This window comes from Xiphophorus maculatus, chromosome 18 (genome assembly GCF_002775205.1).
Source record: "Xiphophorus maculatus strain JP 163 A chromosome 18, X_maculatus-5.0-male, whole genome shotgun sequence".
In the NCBI taxonomy this organism is placed as follows: Eukaryota; Metazoa; Chordata; class Actinopteri; order Cyprinodontiformes; family Poeciliidae; genus Xiphophorus; species Xiphophorus maculatus.
In genome coordinates, this window is record NC_036460.1 from 16,132,770 (window position 1) to 16,159,919 (window position 27,150).

Here is a 27,150-nt window from a genome sequence, read left to right on the forward strand (position 1 = left end):
AACTGTTTGTGTTTCTTCATTTCCTTTTTTATGCTGCTTTGTTTTTCTTTTAAAGGTGGATCAAGTTTTTGTTGTTAACCTTTTAGATATTTATATTTTTTTTTACACATTATAACAAAGGGCTCTTTGCACGTCAGCTTCTGTGTTCGGGGAAAAGCGGCTTGGTCGCTTCCGGTCTCTTGAAAGTGGCATTTGGTGCTTGCAGTGCTTGGCCAAGGTAACAATTAATGATGTACATGAATCCGAAGCCCCACCAAGTAAGCTGGAGAAAGGTTTTAAGATGGACGCCTCGTTATACATTCACAGATACGAAGCTGCCTTTTACTTTCTTTAAACTTTGCGGCTAACATTAACTTTAGCTTATGCTAGTAGGCAATATCCTCGGACATTTTTCTTATAAAAATGTTCTATTTAAATATCTAAACATTTTAATCCATTCTAAAGGACAATGGTTTTACCTTATTTTCAAGTATATTTTGTGTTTATGTTGTCGTTAGTGTCAAACAGACACCAAGTAACGGGGGAGATTACGGTTTGGGCTTTTTGCTTTCGATGCATGAGGAAGCACAACAAGCCCCATAGCTTAAAAGTAGGGCAGCAATGGTGTCAGAGTTCGACTTTGACTGTTCAGGTTCAAAGTTGTTGCTTTTAGAAAAATGTGGCCATGTTCTTTAAGGTCTCCGTGTTATTTTGTTTTATTATTTTTGCATGTTTCTTGTGAAGAGCTTAAATAGGACTGTGTTTACAGCAGTGTGTACAGGCGGATCAGTTGCTCAGCGATCTGGCTCTAGTCTGATCACTTGTTCCCATACACTTGGTCTTTCCGGCTGAATACAGAAGTGATTCCATGAAAATAACACAGGGATGGCTCCTTTATTTACCATCCATCTCCCTCGGTAGTTTTAGGCTGAAGAAGCTGATCCGGAGTGAAGTGAAGGCTGCGAACTTTGCTGGTCGGCATTAGCTTTAACTTGTAGCGACAAATATTTACAAGCCACCGTCTTCTTAATTCAAGATTGCTTGGAAATCCATGAAAACGTAAAAGCCCATTATATTTAGAAAATAACTATGTTCATAGTATCGCTTTATTTGGTTCTAATTTGTCCTTTCTAGCTGTCATGGTACTTCAAAGCAGAAGCAAGAATGTGACAGATGTGAGGTCAGCGTCTTAGGGGCAAAGAGCCCATAACAGTTTGTTGGTAGTCTATATTGATTTGTGTTTATGTTCCTAAAGACTTTTCCAGAGGTGAACTTCTTTCTTTAACCCTCACCAAATTTATGTGAGCTTACCAGGACCAAGAAATGTTGGTGACGTTGGACAGGGAATCTTGAGCAAATGAAGCCTTTTTACTTGGTGCACTGGAATATGGCTTTCAATAAATTATGAGAGACAGTTGTCAAATACTGTGTTGTGATTGTTTTCAGTTGTTAAGGCTTGTATTATTGTCTCCAACTGGACTGAAATATAATTTTTTTCTGTGAATTCTTTTTTTTGTGACGTCATAATATTGAGATCCAGTACCACAGATGGTATGATACAGTGGGTATGGAAACACATCATTCTTTGTTTCGTAGCAGTTGTTTGCTAAAATTAAAAAAATAATAGTAAAAATATTAAGTCTCATTAATGTACATTCAGGATTCTATCTTGAAAGAACCCCCCCCCAGAAATGTAGAAATCTTTTTACATTTCTGAATACTTTCTGCTGCATGTCAGCACCCAGAACTCTATACCAGGATATGAAAACTGTCTGTTTGTCCATCTTTCCATCCAGCCATTCATCCAAAGGCAGATAGTTTGAGGGAAATAACAAAAGTACATATTATCTGCTTACATTTATTGTTATGTTTTAATTCAAAGTTGACTTTCTGTTTTCAGAACACCAGTTGAAAGTCCACCGTCACTGGCATTTGGCATGGGTTTAAAACCACCACCTACCACAGACACAGAGGAAGAGATGGCCACCATCCTAACTGGTAACACAAGCACATCCACACATCTATCCTTCTCTGTGTGATATACATCTTTTGACACAGAAAATTAGACTGATACCGTGAGATCTTGATACTTTTGCTGTACATCTAACCTTTCTGATACACACATTTTCAGAACAGGCTCTCAAATTAACCTAACGTCTCTTCAGAAAAGTAGATCGACAGATGACTTACCCAAGCACACATCCACACATATCACATTCAGATATACAAACACACAATTGGAAAATCTCTTTCTCTCAGCGGGTCAGACATATCGGTCCTTGGCCATTCATCCATAACATTGTGACAGGTAATCACTGGCTGTGATTGTACAGGTAGAGTGCTGTTATAGATGGCTCAAGCTTGACAGAGTAAGGGATGGGGCATTCAAGGGGAGGTAGGGTTCAGCCAGTCATCTGCAACTCACTGTCTGTAGCTTATCAGTCAATGAAGTGTTTTCATTTTTTAACTACAACCAAGGGTTAAAAGGAAATGGTAGACCAGCATTACAACCACCCCTCAATACCTTTCGATTCTAGGGCATTCAACTGCTTCTTGTTGCAATAAAGGGCCATCTCTTGTTAATTTTTTAAATGTTATAGGTCAGAAACACTTTCTAGATCACACTGTTTTCTATTAAATAGTCTAAACAAATTGGGAGTCATTTTAGATTGTGCTGACGTAAGGATAACCTTAATTGGACTAATTTAGTTGAGGGTTGAATATAAAAATGAACTCCTGACCAATTTTAGGTCTGTGAGTTTCAGCTAGTGTAAGTATATTTCACACATCCAAATGGTGCTTTTGAGAAAGTTGGTTTTGTCCCTGTTCTCCATGTAACGAAAGCCCTCAATCAAACACAACACAACACCTATTTGGTTAGCTTCAAAATTCCAGGAGATTGGCAGTTTCTGAAATACTCAGATAAGGCCGTCTGACACCAACAACTATGCCATATTCAAAATTCTGGTGATGATGAACTTCAACAAGTTATCTTCACCACTCCTAAATGCTTATGTCCTTTTCTATTTGTTCGGCTAATTCAATATTTGTGTTAACAAGCACAAACAGGCGGCTCTAGCAAAGTGGTCTGTGAAGGTAAATTCCCCTAGTGAGGCTAAACACAAACATGTTAGCACAAACTTTTTTTTGTTATTAGTGACCTTTGACAATAACTTGACAGAACGGAGGTGGGGAGAGGTGGAGGAAGACATGTGGCAAAGAAACTATGGACAGGGAGAGTGCCCGCTCTAACAACTGAGCCAGGCGACGCACAAACTTTGGTGCACTCACAAACTGCTGTCACTCCACCACGTTGGTCTGTCAGCATAAGAAAATTAAAATTTTAGATGAAGGGTTTCTTCCTACATGTAGGAAGTAAACAGCTTCTATTATTCATTGACATACTCATTTCTGCCCCTTTTATATTTAAAGATTGATGAGGGGGAGAGGCTCTGCAACCTGTTGTAACGAGCATGGATTAGAATAAAGGTTTGAAGCAGGTGGTAGGAATAGGTTATCAACCTCTGTACATCTCTACATTTCCAAAAGACACTTCTGTTTTTGTCTTATCTGCATAAAGTTACAAGAAAGAATAATCTATTATTTAATTCTCAGTCATGAAATCAAAGTTGTGGAGTGTATTTTTTTTTAAATAAGCTGCTGAAGAAATTTTGAGCACAGTAAACACTTGAATGTGGATGGTTCACCTCTAAACAGTTTAAAATCCCTAATTTAATGCTAAAATGTGACCCTTTTTGTGGTTATAACAGAAGATAGTTTCTATACCATTTTGATTATATTTTTTTACAAAAATAAAAGATGTATGGTATGGAACAGTGGCAACCTACTTTGGACCATGTTAGGTTTCCACATTAGGAATGCAGACCATAAGACCAATGTCTTAGTTAATGCCATGATAAAATGAAACTTAACAGAACAGTGTGTAAAAAGTGTCTGTTGGAGCAATTTGTTGAAATACATGATTTATTTTCAGCATTTCTAATTTTAAGAATATATTTTTAACTTGAATTGTGCCTGATGTATTATTAGAAAATACATTTTAATTGGGTATGAACACTTTATGGAGGCATTATACAGTATGTGCTGAATTTAGATTTAGTTTGCAAGAAGAATTCTTAACCAAAGTTTATAATGGGAATGCCTACCTCATCATGTAAACTGTTTGAAAACAAAGCACTTCATACTTTTCAAACAACTCTACATGCTCATACTCATATTGCAGGTTCCATCTTTAGTCATCAAGACTTTTAAATCTTTGAAAATATGTTTTAGCATGACATTTTTTTGAGGGCAGCAACAAAAAATACATAATTGCTGTATCTCCACTTTCTCAACTAAATGCTTTTTGTCTATCATGATTATTTACTGCAAAGAGCCTTCAGGTTTAGTATTTACCATGACAAAATGTTAGATTTTGTTAATGCAGGAGTGATGTTGATGAGCAGATTTGCACATTGGGGCATACTGGATTACAATGAAGAATTATTTACAGTGAATATGGATGATAGGAAATACGGAAATAGTGTGTTCTGGAAGTCTGGAGGCTGGCCTGGCTCAGGCTCTGTGAGGAATGGGAAGAAATTAGCTGAGAACCAGAGAAATGGAAACTGAAACACCAATTCTGGTGGAATTCTGAAGGAGAGGCATGGATCCAGGTAAGTGTTGTGGAGGCTCCACAGCCATACTGGAGGTAGAGTGAACAGATTATGGAGTCCAGGGTCAGGTTAGGCGTGGAACAGTCATGGGACAACATGAATCAAATTCTATGGCAAGGCAAGGTGTGATTCCGCTTGACCTGAGAAAGGATAAAACATGGATGAGTCCAGGTCGAACCGTGAAAGACATTCGTAGCATTTGCTTTGCAGAACTTAACAACATGGCATGAAATTGATGCAAGATACTACCAGCAAGTGGGTCCAACCAGCGATGAGTGACTGCTCAGCAGCTTCTTAAGACTCCAACAGCTAATTTCGGGAATCAGTAATCAGTCAGACTCTTTCACAACAATCTTCTCTGCTAGAAGAGCACTCATACGAACACAGAAACTGAATTCTTCCATACTGCCCATTTGATCATTTTGGATTTCTGAACATTTTTGTAAACATTTAAACTTTATACTTGAAATCATTTCAACTTAATTCCCCAAATTTTAAATTTTATTCTGCTAAATCACAAAGAATGCTACATAAATATGGCTCATAGCTTATTTTCTCAAGTCTACTTTGTGTTTTTATATTTTTAGCTGAAGAGGAAGATTTTCGGGAGTACTGTTCTTCACTGCTCAAAGTCCCTGTCAGCAAGGACAGCACTGAGTCACAAGTTTCCACACCTGAATTCTATCTTGAAATAGAAATCTTGGATGAGGTAAAAAAAAAAAAAGGACCACTTTTATCCAAGACCTTTTTTTTATAGTTAACATATCACATCAAGACACAAAAACTTACAAGTGTACTGAGAGGGTTACAATATGAACATGTTGCCTATTAACATTTATGTCTCACTCATCCTCATGTGTTTCTTTTTTCACCACAGGAATCCACAGATATGAAGATGGTGCCTTTGACTGGGCAAAAGTTAGATAGCAACACAGTGTAAGGCTTTGTTTAAAGCATTTCTTAGCATGGCTTATAATATAATAGCCAGGTTTAGATTATTTCTAATAAAATATGCACATGTTTTTACCAGCAGAGCAATATCTGTCAATAACAAAAAGGGAGCAGACATGTAAAAGTTTAAAGAGCCACTCATGACAAATTCTTAGTTGCTGGTAAATAGATGTAGAGCAGATGTTCTCTTGATTGAAAGCATGCGTAGTTTCTTTAAGACAACAGAGAAAAAGGATGATTATTGTCTGTTCACCCTCAGTTCTGATGTGTACATCTAGATGAATAAGCTGCATTGTTGTTAAAGCTGGACTCAGTAGTTAAGTGAGTTGAGATTAATTGCTTTACTTTCAAGTCTTATTCCAATTGATTACATTGAAGAAAAAGGGGTTATAATGAATTAGAATGTATTTATTGTCCCATTTGGCCATCAACAGGCAGATGATTTGAGAAGGTGCTTTATTTTTCACTCAGAGTTTCAGCTGTTCAACTATCCCAAACAGCCTTGTTTGTTCACAGGAGTTCACAAGCTGTTTTCTCCTCTACCCATTCAACTCAACCGTCCACACCATCTAACGCATCAGTTCAACAAAAAGCCAAGGAGCCACATTGCCTTCGTGATCAGATTTTAAAAAATGACTCAGTGAAAGGTAAGCTGTGTTTGACTATAAAACCGGAATAAGGCTTGAGATTAAGTCAATTCTAATTTTTTTTTTTCTTGATGGCAGCAATGCTTCTAAATTAGTCTTTGAAGGGGACATATTATGTAAAATTCACTTTTTGCACATGTTTGTACCTCCATATGAGTCTCTACTTTCTTCTAAAACAGTCCAAGTGCATAAAAAACACCCATCCTTTCCTGGCAATAAGTTAATATCTTTTGGGTCAAAAACTCATAATTATTAAGTAACAATCAGCGGGCACTACCCTGTTTCCTAGCATCCCTAGCCAAGCCCACTCCTTCACTTTGCTCGAGCACTTTTGGTCAGCTGGTTTTACTGCTGTCCAATAGCTGCTAGAAAAGATAAGTGTTTTGTTTGTTGACTTACCATTCATAAACCGCCCCTGCATCCTTGGTGGTTGTGCAGGATGCTCCAATTCCTCTGCTTCAGGGTCAAAAATGTACTGTTGTACAGTTGAGCATCTGTTTTCCATTGTCAAGTGTATTAGTGCAAGTGTAAATGTTGTGTTGAGGGGTGTGCCCAGCAGCTTATGTCAATTTAAAGTGACAAAAGGCTCTAAAACAGCTAATTCTGAAAGGAGCTAAAAATTGGCTGAACTGACCAGGTGAAGTCATATCATCTGACAATAATTTTGTGCAAAATATTTAATGAAGAAGTTTTTATAACCCATAGATCTTTTCTAACCTGTTCAAGGGTGCATAGTAGGACCCTTCTAAAATTGTTCTTGTACAGCTAAACATGAATTTATCTTATTCCTGTCTGTGGATTATTTGACTAGCATAACCTTCAGATTGTAGGGCATCCACTCATTCTTCTGTCAGAACATCTAACATCTGCTAAAACACCAACTTCATGTTAATCAAGAACCATTAACTCTCCTACAGTAAGTAAATCTAACTTGGATCACCACAATGCTTCCCCTTCCTACCAGAATCAAAATTTAAAACTCACAAACCCTCCCAGCCTCCTGTTTTATTTTTAACTGATGTTTCAATTTTGGATGGTGCGACGTCAGTTATCCCAGAGGAGCATCTTTCCCCTTCTTCATCAACATTATTTTCCCCTGAGGTTTATGATCAGTGTCTCTCCATCAGCCTCTACTCAGAGCGTCTTATTGCCAAAGGTTTACCACTCAACCCCACAACAAAATGGTACAGAAAAAGCCCGATCTTGCCAATTATTTGCAGAAGCAATCTCATCTCTGAACCCTTATGAAACACCAAGAGGCAATCTAATCTCCCCACAGCAATTCCAGCTTCCCAGCAGTGACCCAGATTGTCTTCTATTAGACAATCAACTCACACACTCTTTATCACCTGGTACTGTAACACCACAGCTAACGTCTAAGGCCTTGGAAACGATTATTTCAATAGCCAAGCCTGTGCCAAACAATTGTCCTCCATTATGAAAATGCTCCAGTTCTAATGTCATTAGTATGTGGTGACCACAAATTAACACCATCATGTAAAAAGACATATTGTATCTCATCATATCTTGTCTCAAATGACACTGACAATCCTGGGGATATGAATACTTCTGCGCTATTCAGCAGAAAGTCTAATGTAGATCGACTTTTTGGGGAATAGCTTAATTTTGCAGATAACGTTTGATGCAGTCAGAATGATATATGATTTAGATGCCTATCTGCCATAACATTTCTGTCATTCCATTGCATTAATACACTTTATTTTCACATTGAATAATTATAGGGTGTAGTCTTGAAATTAAAAACAGGCCTCCAGAAAACTATTCTCCATTTATGGATGACACATTAAAATTCTTTGCAGTAAAGAAACCTCAAGAAAATAACAATTTCATGCACAGCTTAAACACAGTTAACAGTCAATGGCTTATAAATATCACAGTAATAGTTTATTTTATTCTCTTTGGCTATCAAAACAAATTTAGATCCAACTTTTAAGCATGTTCTATTTTTTTCTTTTTGTTAAAACTGATTAGTTTATTTCTAATTGCACCTCACACTTAAACATGTAACAAACAGAAAGGTAAATTAATGTACTAATGGATAAAACACATTTATTGCTGAATCACCATGGCAGCATTACATAGCACAGTGAAATTTGTGGCCTCTCACTCTAACCTTTGTTTCTATCACAATAGAATGCCCCAAATCAAACCTTAATCCTCTGACCAATTTATATGTAAAATCTTTAAAATTGAAAGGCAGACATGTTTACAGGAGGTGTTGCTAGTTATGTGTAAAATCACATCATGGCACAAAACTCTCACATGCAAACACAGAGAGTTTCTTTTAGCAGTTACATTCAGTAAAAAAGTTAGCATGTTGTCTGGATGTACATTGTGAAGTCTCACTTGATTAGGCCCATGTTTTAAAATGTACAAGAACTGATAAGTGATGGTAAAACTGTAGACAAGGGGAAAGCAGTTAATATTTAGCACCTTTAATGCATTCAGATGAACGAGACCTGATTTGGCTATCCACCACTTACATTAGAAAAGAGAAGTCTGCTACAGTGACAGCTAAAAGGGTCTATTCTTTCACAACTTTCTCAAACCTTTTTTTACTTTAACTTTCCTTCCCTTGCTTCACGTCTACAAATATTTCTGTGTTCATCCATCATCTCTGTGTTCTCCTTCATCTTTTTCATCTTTTATTTCCACTACTTACTTCAGCTCTTTGACCAAGGAGACACTGAATGCCAGCTTTATCAGCTTATTAGAGCTTTAAAGTGTCAAGGACACTTATATCACACATTACCATTTTACTGGAATATTGAATGTAAAAATGTTTTCTCCATCAGTTGAAAACATTACAAACAAGGATAGTCTGTTTTTACTGTTCACCTTGACATTTTACCATGTTCTAAACCACATAAAGACAATTGTATTATGTTTATTAATACTCTTGGAAAACAAGTGTTATTCTTTTTAGCTACAACACATTGGCAACTTTTATTTTAATGTTGGGTGTTTATATGTTTTGTAAAGACAGTGGGGATATAATGACCAGTTACAGTCTTTACCCGACTCCAACAGAAGAAGACTCCTGTGCAGAGAAAGCAAGAATACATGGACAATTACCAAGGGAGAAATCAAGAGAAATGGCCAATAATCTGGAAATGTCTTATCGAGAGGACTTAAGACCTGCAAAGAAAAAAACAGAGAAAGATTTGCAAACTGAAGGCACAAGACAGCGGCCAGAAACACACATGGTAATATATAGTATTTACTTATTATAAAGTTATGCTGAAAAGAATATCTCTTTGTTTTGTACAAATGTTTTCTATGTTGCTATCTTTGTTTAATGAAAGCCCTATGATGGACTGTCACTCAAACCAGTTCCCCTTCCCTCCCTGCAACCCACTTGGAGATGGATGGATAGATGGATACATGCATGCATGAGTGGATTTAAATGACATAGTTTTGTAAAAAGTTAGGGGTAGTTTTATACAAGTTTAGAAACTCAACCTTCAATGCCTAAAATTGAACAGAGGTGGGTAAAGTACCCCAAAATTGTACTCTAATAAGAGTAGTGGTACTTCAGCATATGTTTACTAAGTAAAAGTAAGAATTTACTCAACTAAGAGTAAAAAAAATAAACAAAAAACTATTTGGTAAAATGACAACTCAAGTACCGAGTAACTGATCAGAACATCTGATTTAATATTTACAAAAGTTTTCAGATAAATGGAAAGTAGAAAGCTGTGTGTACGTTTAGTATTTCAAAGACAAATACAAAAATAATTACACAAATAAATAACATAATTACATAATAACAAATTAAGGCAGAGGAATCTAAGTTCAATATAAAACTTATTTAACAGAATGTAATGAATATGTATGTTAGAACAGGGTAAAGTATTTCCACTGTCACTATGGTGTACTGTATTTTTTTTTCTATCAAATGTCTCAGTAGATGGAAACTTTAATGAAAAGTGTAGGCATGTGGCTGTATCTTGGGCATTTTTGGTTAAAACATGTTTATTGTTCATCTAGTGAAGTTACTCACAGTGAGTAAAGTATCTAGAAATTTCATTATAGTAAGAGTTGTGATACTTCATAGAAATATCACTCAAAAAAAGATCAAAAGGATGAGACAGTAAGGCTACTCCTAAAGGTACATCTTTTCCAAAATATTATTCAAGAAAATGTAGATATTTACTACCCACCTCTGGAACCGGCAGGAGGAATGTTCTCTTTTTATCAGGACTAGGACCAACATCAGCTCCCATCCTGTAAAGCAGGGGTCTCAAACTCCAGTCCTCGAGGGCCGCTGTCCTGCAAAATCTGTGAAATTAGCTCACCGTCAAAGCTAAGCAGTCAGTACAGACCATTTCTTTCTATACACACATTTCTAAACACATCCCACAGTGTTAAGTGTTATCACTGTTATTATGAATTTCTTGCCCAGCTTTGTGACCTCTTTGCTGCTATTGTTGTAAGCTACAGTTATCATCCTCTGGTATCAAGGGCTAATTGACGAGCAGGTCCATTATGCACTTAATGCATAAAGCATAATTTGCAAAATGCTCTATAAAAAAAACTGTGGTTCTGTTTATCAGCAGCAGTTGTTAAAGGTGACACTATAAAAGCAACATACAACAGTGAAATGAGAATAAGCCTTGGTAATATGCACAGCACAATTCAGAATTAAGGAGGCAGTGCTTTTGTCAAATGCTTGTGTCAGTGTTTTTGTCAAGTATGAAAAACTGGTACTGACACACTGGAATGTCTTTAGATTACTCTAAGGTTTTTGTGGCCTTTTGTAGAAAATCTCTTGGATGGTAAACTGAGCAGAAAGAGAAAGACATGCAACGGCCAAGGTCACTTGCTGTTGGAGTTGTTTTTAAGAATGATATTGATTTGGTTTGTTGTGATTAGTTGATGTCATGGGTATAAATGCGACTTAAATATTTGTATCCTTGTAAAAAAAAAAATTGTAACCTTGTGTCAGAGAAGATATAAGCTTTAGACGTTTATAATGTTTGATATATTCACTGATTAAAATAAAGGAACTTCAGTGACCCATAGCTAACTAGTTAGTTTTTATAGCTGCTACCGTGTTCTATTAGACAGTGTCAGTATCAATGTAATTAGACTACATCATTTATCTATAACTTAGAGATATACGATTCTGTGGTATTAAAAGTGAAATTCATTGATAAAAAAAACAGAACAGAGTGGATTAAAAAAGACCTATCTGAATGGTCTCAAATGAGTAATCTAACATTTAATGACATGAATCCTTCGTACCGTGGCAAAGGAATGAAAAGAAAAAAAAGAGGAGCAGCCAACGCTTTATTAAAAAGCTTGAATAAAATGATGTTCATGATTGTAAAGATGGTGGTTATCTGGACTCTCTGGACCTAAATCAAACTGCTGCTGGAGTGATTAGATAGTATTTTCTTTTTCTAATTCTCTTTCTCTCTTTGCACAAGACTTTTTCTGGTCTCTTTTCCTGTTAATTTCTTTTACTCTCACTCCTTTTCATGTCTCTTGATAAATCTTTTGTTCATTTTTTATAGGTTTCTTCTTCTATTTCTGTATTTTTTTTCGTACATTTACACTGTACATGAGGCAGCTAGTCATTATTAGAAAATATTCTGCATTAAGAAACATCATTCCTTCCCGGTTGCTCACTATCACTGTTTGGTCTCTTGCCATTTAATTGTTTATCTTTTAGCCTGACTTCCTCCTTTCTTTCCTCATCCCTGCTCCTTTCTTACTCTGAGCATTTCTATTCCCACTTGCCTTTCTCCCTACATTCTCCCAGCCCATCTGCAGTGTCATGCAAGGCTAGCATGCTAATGTATCAGATCTAATCTTAACTAAACAGAGCTTGCTCACTTTACTCCTATCTCACAGGAGGACACTTGCATGGGAGGAACGGCAAACACACCACACAATTGTGAGATGTTCTTGCCAGCTCCAGGGGTTAATTAAAAATCAATTCATCAAGTGGAAACAAAGGAAACGGGGAGAGCTGGGAATAATCTTCATTAAAAGACTTTGTCTTATTAATATGTATTTACATGCTCGACATTGAAAAATACAAATTCAGTTACTTGGGTTCATAAAAGTTACAATGATGGTAGATTTTACTTTAGCCCATACTCTGCTGGGTTATGTGCTATATTTTCATGGTTTGTTTCATTATTGTTGTGTCATCCCTCCTTTTAATAAGCTCCAATATATATTTACTCTTTTTTTTGTCTTGTCTTGCTCTCCTTCTTTGTGTGCCATCTCTCTTTCTCATTCTAACACGAAATGTTTGAAACTATTTCTGTCCCTCATTCTCCTCTGTCTTCCCATCTGTTTTCATATCCCCTTAGGTGATGCAAAACCAGACTGCTGGGTTTGGATCAGAGCAGTTCTGTGATCTGGATGGGTTTTTGCCTTTAGGTTTGGACACGGATACCGGTCACCCAGACTCATCAGAGCAGACACACTGTGACAGACTTCCCACATGCCAATTTTCAGTGCGTGCCTCAGACCCAACAGGTTGGTTAAAAAGGGGAAAGTGTTTTGATATGCATAAGGGGTGTTTTTGAATATTAATGCATCACTTTCAGAGGGTTTCATCAATCTGGATCATGTTTTTTTCTGTGAGCTGCATCAGGAAGTGTCACTGCTGTTTTTGTACTTCAAGAGATTAGATTGTAAAGATTACCTCTGTGTCCAACTTTTGCTTGAAGATACTTTCCAATTTGCAAGCATTATTCATATCACAAAGGCCTCATAATGGGGTTTTCAACAAATATGTAAAATTTGTGGAGCTTACAAGAGAGATGAAAATGAGTTTTAGACCCAAAGGAGTTCTGGCTGCTTGGCGAAACAAGAGAGATGGGTGGGGGAGCAACAGACAATTTACTTCTTGCTGGTCCAAAGGGAGGTTTTCTCAGATGTGCTTTTTATTATGTATGTGAACGTGTGTATGCCAATGCTTCTGAGTCAGTGTGCATCTTTTTACCTGTGTTTAGTTCTTGGTGAAACAGGCACTCACAGACCTAGGCATACTGTAGGTCCTGTGGTTTAACAAACACTTCTGTCCCCCCATTGACACTGAATATCTGCATTCTATAAAAATAACTCCTAGATATGACACATCTTTTCACTCTTGTTTCTCTTTTAGTTGGGAAGTAGATAGTAAAAATGCTGTTCTTAATTTAGATAAAAAAACAATCTATAAATAATTTTTTTCTAGGTACAGTTTATCTAATCATTGTCTTGTTTTCTTCTTTTCTTTTTAGTTTTTTAAATCCATAGCAAAAAAGCTTGTGCTAACAAAATTGCTAATATACAACTGTTACCTCTTGGTCAAATGGTCAAATAACCGTTAAGACAAACAAACAAACAAAAAACCTAACATCTATCTTTGCATTCTTATTTCTTATATTTAGGTGAAATTCTGTTGCATTTGTGAGCCATGGACAAAATCTGTTTTGCAAGGTTGTCTTGACCAGTGACCAATACCTTTATGTATTTTAGTTCAAGTGAACATTTGTACCATGCTTAATAAATATCCTGCGGATATTTATTGAATTTTGCATTCGTGGCATTGCACTATGTAAACAAACAAATTGACGAACAACCTGAGAAGAGTGTGTTTAGACATTTAAAGCTGTAGGGGTGCTGTAGTCTTGTTTTTGGAAATGGATATACTGTGACCTTCACCCCTTATTCTCAGATTGCAACAGATACTTGTGACTGCAAATATCATATCATAATATCACACATTCAAAATAAGGTCTCGAGACCAGGACTGCTATAGAGTACTGCTACACTAGGAGTTCGTTCTGTGGGTTGCCAACTCAAACCCCTACTCCGTCTGTCTCAGTCGTTGTGTCCTCGGGCAAGACACTAAACATGCCTTTCCTTCTGGCGGTGTATGACAGTCTCACATCTGTCATACTGTGAATGTAAGTGTGAGTTGCTGAATATAGTGAGTTTGGAGTCCTCTAGATAACACTACAAGTCATTTACCATTGGTCAGTTATATTAGCTTATGGTCAATGGTCAAACTAATATAACTGACCAATATACAAGTCTCACTTTGGGAATTTGATTTTGTCATATATTGGGATGGGCCTATGTTTATTTATTCCTCAATGTAATTTTATTTAATCTAACCTCGTAGTTTATTTTTTCTCTTCTGGTGGCTCTTTTTAGAGTCAAATTTGGTTTTTATCTACATTGCAGGTGATTTTGCAGCTGGATCATTGTTTGTATGTTTGGTAAACCTTCCTTTGCCTCATTAAGAGCAGATTTCTTGTATTAGTGATATATTTTTTGGAAAATGGTGGCAACGGTGGTAAGAGTTCATCCCCCAGTCGGTTGGTTGCTGCTCCATTTTCCTCTATCGTTGTTTCTTTGGGCCTTTCCTTTCGGTGGAGGGCCTGGTGGAGCCGGTCCATGGCAGCCTCACCTCTGTCAGTGTGCCCCAGGACAGCTATGACTACCATCTGGTAGCTTGCCACCATCGGTACATGAATGGGTAAATGACTGAAAGTAGTGTGAAGTGCTTTGGGGTCCTCTGGACTTCATAAAGTTCTATACAATTTCAGGTCATTTACCATGTATGTACCACTTAGTTATATTCAGAAACTCGCTCACTCCTTAAAAATTATTCTTACTCGATTTGTGCATAGCATGATACCTGAACATATTACATGAGGACTGAATCGTACATAATAATTTAACCAGCCAAATGGTTCATATTAGATGTTTCTTCTTTTGTATGAATCTGTCAATTTTAAAAATATATTTAAATTATTTAAATTCTGAGACAGAAAGAGATGTTTGTTTGTTTGTCTTTTTTTAAGAAGACTTTCTATAGGGCAATTGCTACCCTTGCTGCACAGTGCAGCCAACTACTGATCAAATCTTATACTGTCTCTGCTACCATTGTTACAGCTCCAAAGATAATGGAACAGAAAAGTAACAGGAGAGCAGTATCACCCTGACAACACTTTACGAGTCTTTATAGCCCTCCATCTGTTTTCTTTATTTCTTTTTATTTACTGAGATTTAACACATCTCATGTCTCCAACTCTACCTTTTCTACATTCCTTCTTCCTTAGGGCTCTGGGCTGTCATTGGTTTGGACACAACGTTGTCAGTATGCAGTTTCTTGTTGCATTTAGATCTAGTAAAACAAGAACTAGAGGGAGACAGAAACATAGCACAGAAAAAAATAAAGGTCTCAGAAAAAGCTTTAGAAAATAATTAGATGTAAGTAAAAATATCTATAAGACCATATACACTTTCTGCACATTAAAATATGCTAAATACTAAGACATGAGATGACAAAATTGCCAGCAAGATATGTACAGGTACAGGAAAAACTGCTAGATGTACAAAAAAAAACCCTTAGCTGACCAGAAATGACTGTCTTCTTATATTTTGCTGATTTAGACTAGTTAGAAGCTTCTCGGTGCAGTCAATAACATTAATTAATTGGCTGACCACTAGAGAGAATGAAGGAAAAAGCAGTAATTGCTTTGCAGCTATCGTGATTGGCTGAAAAGTCTTGTTGAGCATTACTGCCTTGGTCCTAATACTGCTGAATGGTGAAATATAATAAACAAATAACTAAATTCACCTGAATGTTTCTATGTAATTATTGACAATATCCTGATCTACAATAATAAAACTGGAAGCTGTTGGTGCATAGAAAAGATACTGTGCAGGATTTGATAATTGACCTTTGTTACTCCTGTTTGTTGTTTTAGTTGGTCGATGCTCTGTCAGCCTGAATGAATGCCTAATATTGCAGAAATCATAGGGGAGCTTTGCTTCTTTTAGTGGTTCAACCATTTTACCCTAAAGCCTTGTTTTATTGATTTGTTGTCAACCCCAGCAAGTAACTATACTGCAATTATCATGTTGACTGATAAAGGAAACCTTAAATATTATGATCTGAAAACATAACCTTTTGGTTAAAATGATTTGTTTTAACTTTGGGATAATTAGTATCCCCAAAGCGTTGCGAGACTCATTTCTGGGATTTTATTTATGTTTTTTTATGCCATTTATGTAAAGGCAAAGTAAAGGCATTGCTACTTGTAATAATATTCTAAAACAGTACATACCGTAAATTTGTCAGATATTTGTCAATTAATTATATTTAATCTTGTCAAAGCTATAGCAAACAAAATAAGTATATTTCATTCCAGAAACGGGTGGATGCCTCAGATTTGATACAGATATTATTATATAGCCTGACTATATAAGATATTGTAGTAAGTTCGGTAGACTGTATCTGGGGGAGAAAAAACGCACAAATACTAGGAGTTACTAACTGAGATTGTAGATTTGTATAGATGAAGATGTTTATGCTTGTTAAAGATAAAGGTATAAGCAATAACCAAATGACTTAAAAGTTTCAAAAAACCTGTTACAGTTGTAAGTGCTTAATGGTAAGTTTGATTATATTAATCATCAAAAAGGTGAATGTATGTTACACGACAAGAACTAAGAGATCTAAATGTTATGTCATTCAAAGCTGCATATTTCAGTCTGAATAATTAACATCGAGTATTTCGAGGTATTTCTTAGCAGATCTGTCATTTATGTCAGATTAATATATGTCTTGGTCGGATTTGTCTTTGCCTCTTTCTTACTTTTTCTATTCATTTTTGTAACTTCAGTGCATCGTTCACACAGCAGCCTTGGATGTCACTCTGAGGAATACCTGCTTTGCGAAGTGATGAAGGACAGATATGAAGAGCCAACGGGAATTCAAATTCATTCAACCCAGAGAGAAGAAATGTCAGCAAATGAACTCGGAACATCTGGTAAACATCTGCACACGTTCTTCTAACACTCTTCTGTGTATTTTTATGTGTATCCTTGAACAGTTTAAGGAAGCTGGTTGCCACCTGTTACTGCTCTGTATTCCTTTACACTGAATTCAATTTTGTACACAATTAATCCACCAGATTCCTCTTATAGACAAAAGTTCATGACAGTGACCATGGAAATTTTTTAAACAGATTATACCTTATCGCTGTTAGACACAAAATGGCGCACCAGCCATGGTTATGCTGCAAGTACTGTTTGAAAATATATGCATGTCTGGACATTAGTCCAACAAAGTATTTTATCACGTGCGAGTCAGATCTGTCCTTATTAAACACTGATATATTCTACCCACCTATATGAACCTACAGTGGTTCATATACAGTACAGACCAAAGGTTTGGACACAACTATGTGTCCAAACTGTTGGTCTGTACTCAATACAGACCAACAGTTTGGACACACTTTCTAATTGAATTCAATGAGAAGGTGTGTCCAAACTTTTGGTCTGTACTGTAGGTCACTCTAAAAAGTGACTGAATTTGCAATCTCTTTTTTTTCCAAAGTGCTTTGAGATTATATTTGTTGCAAATCAGAGCTACGTAGAAATACTGAATGTAACAGAAAAATTGACAAAATTTTTGCTGAATACAAAAACTGCAATCGTTACGCTGCATAATGGGCTCAACACATGGGAGGTGACGTTGCTCTCTTCTCCCGTCATTTTCTGTGGCACTTGTGCGATAAGGTGAAAAGTGCTTGCCTTCCTCCAGCTAAGTGACCCGTGAAATTGGTGCATGTAAAAATTTTGAGCTCATGTATGTAGATGTGCACATGGACCATATATGCCAGCTAACAACGCGACACAAGTAAGTTGAAAAATGTTCTATTTTTGTTGCTGTCACGTCCCATGTTGGATTCACCTGTGGGAGCTTTCGCTGCCATATGTCGCTCCTTATATGTTGAGCCCACACATGTGCAGATATTTAAAGATTTGGTTTTTTTTAAGTACCTTCTGATGTAGCTTCCACATTCAGTTATCTTGAGACCGCAATTATCATCAATTATACAGAATTTGATTAACTTAAAATAAATTTAAACTTTCTCATCAGTTTCCCTGACACTGCTCATTTGCATTCTTAAGTTGACATCATAGTTTGTAGAGAGGGAAACACAAATTAAAAAGTGATAGTTTTACGAAGAAATCAGGTAGCAAAAATTCAACATTGTTGTTTAAATGCAATCAGCAACAATCTGAGAAAATGTAAGGCAAAAGGGACTAAAACTGAATTTTTCCTGAATTGATCAGGTATGAAACTTCCAAGAGACTCACAGCAACACTGAAATTTCTGACAAGTTTCTGATGTGTTCTATGGGACATCAATTGGTATTTTTCATTAACCTGATTAAGAGATAAACTTGAAGGACAGATGCCTGCTCTCCCTGCTGTCAGACTCCAACCAAAGAAGACTAAAACCTGAAATAAAGTCAAAAGGTGTTTGAACAAACAATGCACACTTGTTCATACTGTGTTATTGCACCTTTTTATTTCTATTTTTACTCCATTATCACATTTCAGCTAAATTGTGCAGGATAATTATACGTTTTTAAATTGTCATTCTCTAATTTTTCTATTTCAAAACACTGACATTTTAACAGGGTAGTTTCTTTGACTGATTCAGAGTTTACAGGTTTGTTATTAAATACTTTATGAGGTTAATTTCCAAATGTTAGAATATAATATAAATTTCAAAGATGTATTTTAAAATCTCTGTAATCTTTCTACCTGCAAAATAGTTTGAGTGATGATAAAATTGCAAATTTCCTACACAAGGTAACCATTTTTGTCTTCTAGAAGAATCATTTCAAGTCAGCGAGGCTTCCCTTAGAAAGCATCCATTCTGTGCTTCTAATTTAGGCTTAATAGAGAAGTGAATTCAGCTGCTATACTCATTAACACTTCACTGAGCTAATGATAAAATCATTGCAATAAAGCCAGTAGGTTATTGAAAGAGCTAACATATCGTGTGAAAGAGGTTTTTGTGATTTAGTTCATTAAAATTTTCAATTTTAACTTTGCAATTAACTGCATTCTCTTTGATCACTGATTATAGTTACTATTAAAACAGAGAGGGCAAAACTTCTAATAAAAACAGGATTTCTTTCAGTTTCAATTATATTCTACACAATGGTCATCAAGATTTAATCCCCATACACCAGTGCAGATTTACTGGCCAAAAACACTTTAGCAGCAAAATTTATTAAATTACTTCTCTTCACACTTATGTTTTCAGTCTTTTGTCAATAAACTTAATATGTATAAAATCTTTAAAGTTTCACCCAAGCTAGATATGTCAGAATACTTTGCCATTATGTTGTATCTCTCAAACACTCAATTTATTTGATGACATTGTCAATTTAACAGAAGCCCTTAACATGTTTTTCAAGTTCCTTCATTTGCGCTAACAAAACTATCCATGAATGACTATTTTAAACATTTTTTGAAACTATTTTCGAATGGGGAACTCGTAGATGTTTTCATTTTTTGGTTTACCATTTTTTGAGTCTCTTTTTATGTGTGTAGTTGACACTGATGTTATACCAACATGTAGGTTTATGACAAGAAAAAATATATCAATAGAATGTGACTCAAAGATATAGATATGTACAACTATACTGTTAGGAGGGTATAAATATTGCATTGACTTTCTTTGCCATGGAAGTTTTCAGTACAAAATAAACTTGGTTCAGACTTGCACTACCTTGCAATATCCGTGGAAAGTCTGTCACATTGCAAATATGACTTGTTAAAAAGGTCAGATTTGTAGATTGCATGACTTTTAGATCTTTATGTTCTCTAATGTTATCCAACAAACTTCTAAGGTTAGAGGTTAAATTACATACAGCTTGACATTTTTGTACTAATTAGGTGATTTCTGAATGCAAGTGGTTCCACTGGATTTTATTTCATGAGTGGTTAAATAAGTGCTGAAGGAAAACGCAATGCCGCTTCTCTTTCCACTTACAAATTATCCACTATTTTGAGGTTGTTTATCAAACCGAATACAAATAAAATTCATTCTAGTTTGTGGTCATATCATAACAAAAACCTTGAGAAATGTGGGAAAGTTTAATGGGCGTGACACTCTATCAGCAGCAGGAAACTGAACATTTATTCTAAATTGAAATGAATTTAGTCCAGAAGTATCTATGTTCAGATGCGTTTTCAGCTCTTCATTTTGTGCGTCTTTCCTCTCGTGCCATTTACTCTGACAGTGCAGGCGGCAGTGATGCTTTAAGTGGAGGTTCTAAGCCAGCCTGAAGACAGGAACAACAGCAGAGAGGGAGGAGAGAAGGTGGGGTGAGGAGACAATAGAAGATTGAAAGAGTGAAATCTTTAACACAAGAGCTGAAACTGGTTAGACAGCAAGCGGCATGAGGAATCAGTGTGCTACAGACATACACATGCTCAGCCACACCATCATAGCTTCTCAGTGGGGGCCTCAATGTAATTTACAGTGAGCAGGTGGGGATGGATGTTCAATCTGATTCAATTTGATGTGGCTCGCAGTGGAGTGGGATGAGACACCACTCATTCCACTAACTGTTGTGATCATGTTTGTATCTCTCACTCTTTCTTTGTAGCCAGAGCTACATTCCTTTTACCTTTGCCTTTCTTCCACTACGCCTCCCCTTATCTCTGTCTAACACTCACTCCTTCTGTAGGTATTTTCAAAGAATTCCTTTTGCCACATTCTTACGTTTGTCATTGCATCCGTCAATCAACAGAACATCTACCAAAACAAGAGCTGAAACTCTTGAGTGATCAGAAAAACACTATTTACAAATCATATCAAATCTCCTCTTAAAGGAAAGCTCCCTCAACAGCAGTATAGTATAAGTTGTTATTAAGGCATTTTTGGAACATATGCACTTGAATTTCCATCCAATCATTTAGAAAACAAATCTGTCTTTATCTTTTCCCATTGCATGATTTCAAGCCCCTGCAGTTTTGCTTCTTTGAACTTTCTATGCATGAGTACATACTATTACTCATCTTTGTAGATCATTAAATATAATATCTGTTGTTTATTCCTTCATTGATATGGACCACAAAAACTCCCATGCCTACTTGCTCAAGAAAAAAAGGTTAAGACTACATTTTAACTCTTTGAAGAACCTTGACTTAATCCCACAGGAAAATTAAATATTAGTTGAGGTTCTTCAAATAGTTGTTGTAGACGCTGATGGCTTTGGGCTGAAAGATCTCCTGGAGCATTTTGTATTACAGCAGTTCTGAAGAAGCCTCTGACTAAAAACTCTGTTGTTTCAGTGCAGTCTCTTAAAGAGAATGCTCAGGATTGTTCATAATTTTCTGGATTTTCTGAAGAATTCTTCATTGCATTGTCATCTCCAAAAGTTCCAGAGTCATTCCCATAACAGAACCTGCCTTCTTCACCAGATTGTTTAGCCTTTTTAAGTCCCTGGCTTTGCTTCTACCCCAGCAAATGATGGCAGAAAATATTACACTCTCCACAACAGACTTATAGAGATACAGTATGTAGCATGTTGCGGTTTACACTCCTTCCTTGTAAACTGTTTCACTGTTGTATTTCTTGTTCAGCCTACTGTCCAGATGAACACCAAGGTTTTTTTATTCTCCTCAACCACTTCCACTACACTTTCTCTCCTCCATAAAAAGCCTTGCTGTATTTTAGATTATTTAAGTTATCTGAATCTTCAGTAATGGGGAAGAGATCTCCAGTAAACAACATGATGTCAAAAGCAAACAATAGTCTGGCACAAGAGAGTTTTGGATTTTAGTATATGGGAAAAGTTGCCGTCCGGTGCTACTGTCAAAGACGTGTTGTGTGGGGGAGGGAACTAACATAAAAGCAGAGGGTGTATCGCCATAATATGGGATATTTACAGGAAAATTCTAATACAGCAGCATGGCAGGAAAGGGGGTAAAAAAACAAAATAAAAACGGTAGTTTCCCGGCCAAAACGGGAGACTTGACAGGTCTGCTCCTGTGAAAGAGGTTTGACTGATAGACTGGCCCACCAGGTCATGTCTGCACAGTTGCAGTTAACAATAGTCACCCCACTGTTGCCAACTCAGCAACATTTTTGCTATATTTAGCGACATTTCAGGCAAAAATAATTGGTATAAACCAAAATCTGAACCGGCAGGTCAGACTTTTTTAAAGGTCATCGGCCAACAGGCAGAAAAATGCAGTCAATGCACCCCTAGCTACCACCTGTGTCTTCTGGAGTTTTTGACAAAGTAAATTAGGCTCAGTTGCGTTAAATGCATTGGAGAAATCAAACAATGTGAGCCTCTCAGTGCTGCCTTGTTTGTCCAGAGATGTTTTTCTTGAATGATAAACCAGAGCTCTCAATCCAAGAGAATTTGAGTTAGTAGGGAAACATTGGTCACTATTCTGGGGCAAATAGTAAAAAAGATTTTACTGTACATGTACTTTCCTTTTTCAAAGATTCAAAATCATTAACCAGAAAGCTATAAATATTTTTAATGTTTCATTTGTCAGCATGTTGACTAGAAAGACTAACAAATACTCTGTGTCATAAGCAAAACACTACAATGCCTTTTACAAACACAATGACTGGTTCAGCCAGGAAAAAGCAAGCTGAAAAGTGAAGGAATGTAACAGATAAAATCTGATTTCATACAGTTTAGAAGGTGAGTGTTGTTCTTGCAGCATGTGTGCAGCAGTCACCAACCTGTGTGGGTTTTTTTGTGAGGCAGTGAATGACTAAAATCAGTGTAGTAAATGGGGTAATCAGATTTCTTTCAATTTAGTTTTAATTGAGAAGCCCGCAGCCACCTGATGCCAGTGATTAAGACTGATCTGGTGCATTAACTTATTATGGTGAACAAGCAGTTTCCTTGAAAATATTAAGTAGCTGTCCTTTATTAGGAGATAATAAATGCTCTGCAGCCAGTCAGAGCTCAGTATTAACAAAGACTTTGCTTCCTTTTCTGAGTAAAATAGGCTTTGAACTAACTAACCATGTACATTTTATAGCCATATCATTTTATTTTTGTGTGTACTGTATGTGTGTGTTATTGTTAGCTGTTTATTTTTTCCAGTTGACATATTTGAGTGTGAAATTTGTGCTAATCATGTGGACCAAAACTCTCAAGCAGAAAATGTGCATTTCAATGAAGATTCAAAGTTAAATTAAATGAAGTAACATTTCTTAACATTTCTTAATGAAGTTTTCATTTCTGCCTTCAAATACTTAAAAATGTCCAGATTCTCTTCATATTTCAGCTAGATTTTGTCTTTGAGATTGTGAAATTATGTATGTAAGTTGATAATGGGTGACTAATTAGTAAACTATTGTGTTAGTTATCTCATGACACTATACAGGAAAAGAAGTAGGAGCAGTTCAATCAAAATAGAAAACTAATAATTTTAATTGAAACATCCATATTTCTATCTCAAACTTAAAGATGCATTGGTTTTTCTGGACATTTTATGAGTTTATTTTTAAATAAAGTTTTCATCATTATATCAAACTCATCATGCTTTCTTCTTTCCCCTCACCTCTTCTTCCCACCTGTTTGTCTTTAAAATTTGCTCTGGCAGGTTCTCAACTTTCTCAAGTGATCATGGAGATCTGTGGTGTGGACCAGACTGGCTGTGAGGACCCTGATTTGGACACAGACATGACCGCACGAATGCTGCACATTATGGAGCAGGAACTACAACTTGTGGCAAACACACAGTGCATACGTAAATAAATCTACAAATATATAAAGAAATAAACAATTTATGACCAGCATGTTACCTTATTACAAAATTGACTTGTAAAAATTCAGTAATCTTCTTTAATATCTGTTTTTTTAAAAAGCTTTCCAAGTTTTCAGTTTGGAGTCAGAAGACAGTGGAGGGGAAAACGAAGATGAGAGTCAACACTTGAAATGGTGCATAACATTCAGCTGGTTACTTTTACTGCATAAGCAGGATATGCATCCCTGTGTCCTTGTTTTTACAGTTATTATGTGTATCAGCATGTAACAGTGCAGAGAGATTTGTCATCACAACATTGTGCTTCCTTAAACTCAACCATTCTGATTCCTTAAAGAACCAAGCCACATTGACTGAACATTTTCTGACATTGATTACTAGTGAATATTAGTCTGTTATGTTTAAACACTGATGGAAATCTGATCAAAGCCTCAAAATCAGAGTTTTGCGACCCAGAAGCATTCCTATTTTTCTGGAATGCTGTACATCTTCAGCCAAATTCAACCACAGTACTAAAATTCTTGTCACAATCTTAGTCATAAACTGTAGCAATTAATGAAAAAATTGTTTCATCCTAAAGAGTTAATGAATATTTAAGAAGGTATGTGTGTTTCAATCTAAAAAGAAAAGTTTTTGCCTCTGCCCTGACAGAGGCAAACACATGTACGTGTATTTTTGCTTTTCCAACCTTAAATCTTTCTACTTTTCCTGGTTCTCCCTCCTTGTGGTGCTTGTCAGTCTCTCTCTGTCTGATATATGAAATGTGTAATGGATCATTAGCCAGCACAACGACTTTAGCTCTGACATCCTGTTAGGTACTAAGTCCTAATATGCTGTTCAATGTTTATATGTCTGAAAAAAAGTGAGAGGGCGTGTGTGTGTCAGCATGTTTCCTTGTATTTTAAAAATAATTTTAAGAGTCTAGATACTTCAGTATATAGAGGGTATTTTCTGCTCTAGAGGCCTGGTACTGAAAGGACTCTAAGTTTATTCCACCCATAGATTTGAATTGAACAGAGTAATTCATAAAAACAAGTTTTATGAAATCAGTGATGTTGCTTGATCAGCAATATATCCTCTCCAGTATGTTTTCAGGCTCTTTGGCAACTGGTTAAGGATGTTTCCACCACTTTCATTACAGTGTTTGTTTTTTTATCAGACATTTTCCACATCCTCTCAGTATGCCACTGCAGTCACACTGCTTTGTTTTCTGGCAGAAAAATCCTAAATGCCAGAAACTCTTGTATGTACCATTTTGCAGCCAATGAAACACACAAAAACATGTGTCTCCTAATTGCAGGTTTACATGCTGCATGTGTGCCTTCAGTGGTAAATGATCTATCCTGTTATCAGGGACAAAGATTAGCAGAAAAACAGTGCTGTAGTTGCTAAGATGTAGACAGCCAAATCCATTTCTGCCTAGCAAAACTCTGTTTAGGGCATCCTCACTTGTTCAGGTGGATACTTTGTCAACTGTTAGTCATGCTCTCTCTCCTACCTTAAAAAAATTGCTGTATTTTAGATCATTTAATGCTATCCCAATCTTCAGTGAACAACATGGAGTCAAAAACAAACAGTATTCTGGTTCAGGAGAGGTTGCTGTAACCATTGAATTTGTACAAGCAACGTGGATTTTATGTTGTAATACACAGCTCAGATTGACCCACTAAAAAAAAAATCTAATCTTTGAAAAGCTCAGGATAGAAATCTGTTAACACAACAAAAGTTTTATTATATGAAAATCAACATACTTTTATAAATTCTTGAGACATGTAGCACTCTGTTGTAAAAGGCCTTTGAGTCACCTAAAATATTTAGAGTATTTAAGGGCATTGCTGCAAGTGGTTTACTTAATAACATACTAATTTACAGTACAACTCTTACGCACCACCACTGTTATCTGACATCTACAGAGGAGCTCATTAAGTAACAGTATTATCAGAATGTGTGGGTGAAGTGACATTAATATGCCTGCTGTTTTTTAGTACTTCCAGTTATACTTGGCTGCATAAACACAGTCAAAGATGCTTTCTCAAATCTTTTAGCATGTACGGAGACCAAAGATTAATTCTTGCCCCTGTTCTGTTTCAGTTACATTCAGTGCTTTCTTACTCACAAAATGTATTTTTTCTCCCATTTCCTATTTAAACATTTTAAAACTTTTTGTCAAACCAAATGCTTGTGATCATTTAATAGTTTTCCAATTGCAAATATGTCTGATGACAAAGGGGTCTGCTGGTTTCAAATGTGACCTAATACTCTCTTATGGCACCACTAACAACAGATAAACTGTACCTCCAGCTGGTACACCCTATGGACATTTATCATCAAAGGTCTCTTCAAGGGACAATATTATATAAAATCTACTTTTTGACCTCTACATCATATTATAATGTTATCCCCTCATCAAAAACATACATAAAGTGTTGCCTTGATTCTTTAATGCATGTTTGAGAAATCCTTGAATCTGCCATGGCAACCATTCAGTTGTGCAAAACTGAAGGTAACATAGTTACGTGATTGTTCCATAAAATGTCACTATATGCCTGGAAAATACATATTACTGCCCCTTCAAGATTAATTACTGGAATATTTAGAAAATTTGCGGCACCTGTATTTATTGATTATAGGCCACAATTTGAGTATTGTGTGTGTATAACATTCAACCTTTAATTTGTGGGTTTGGTCTTGTAGGGATGGCCCCAGCAGTGAGCAACACGAAGAGGAGAATACTACAGAGAGAGACCGACGAAGTGTCTTCTTACTGCCATGAGTCATGTACTGACGGAGACAAGCAAATGAAATTTACAATTGGTTTAAATTGTGTTTATGTGGTGTGCAGATGCGTTTTACCCACATTTATATAAATGTAGCAGTTATAATAAATGCTGTTTTGATTTGCCTTCTTTTATCTGTGACTCTGGTTACTGTGCACCATGTTTAAATTAGTCATATGGGAGGACTGTGCCTTGCTGTGAGATGCATGCCTGTGGAAGGATTAACTGAAGAAATAAAACAATTTGACATGCAGGGGACAGCAATGGGACAGGAGGTGACGGGAAGACAAATGGTGTCTTTTCCTTTATTCTCAGCAAGAGCCTGCCTGGAACCCTTTGCGTGTGTGTTTGTCAGAATGTGTGTGTGTGTCTTTGAGACATGAGTTAAAGGACAGACATTGAGGGACAGTTGCTGTTGGTGCCAGTTTTCTTTTTTTTCTACAGGGGTTAGGGAGAACATTTTTTTCCTCTGTTGTCACCATTTTGTTCTTTAATAAGGTTAAGGTGGCACTAGATTAGGTCAGACTG

The 27,150-nt window shown here is 36.3% G+C and overlaps 1 protein-coding gene across 2 annotated transcripts in view; it reads left to right on the forward strand.

Annotated features, from left to right (window-relative positions):
• zbbx (zinc finger B-box domain containing) overlaps positions 1-26,751 on the forward strand; it is a 50,619-nt gene extending 23,868 nt beyond the window's left edge. For both annotated transcript variants that reach the window (XM_023351007.1, XM_023351008.1), the window contains 10 exons: positions 1,880-1,977; positions 5,243-5,364; positions 5,533-5,591; positions 6,123-6,253; positions 9,305-9,480; positions 12,601-12,769; positions 16,918-17,064; positions 23,684-23,830; positions 23,949-24,021; positions 26,540-26,751. In XM_023351007.1, coding sequence (XP_023206775.1) covers positions 1,880-1,977; positions 5,243-5,364; positions 5,533-5,591; positions 6,123-6,253; positions 9,305-9,480; positions 12,601-12,769; positions 16,918-17,064; positions 23,684-23,830; positions 23,949-24,021; positions 26,540-26,618 — 1,201 coding nt within the window. In that variant the 3' untranslated portion in view covers positions 26,619-26,751. The remainder of the gene's footprint in view (positions 1-1,879; positions 1,978-5,242; positions 5,365-5,532; positions 5,592-6,122; positions 6,254-9,304; positions 9,481-12,600; positions 12,770-16,917; positions 17,065-23,683; positions 23,831-23,948; positions 24,022-26,539) is intronic.
• Positions 26,752-27,150: the final 399 nt, after the last annotated feature.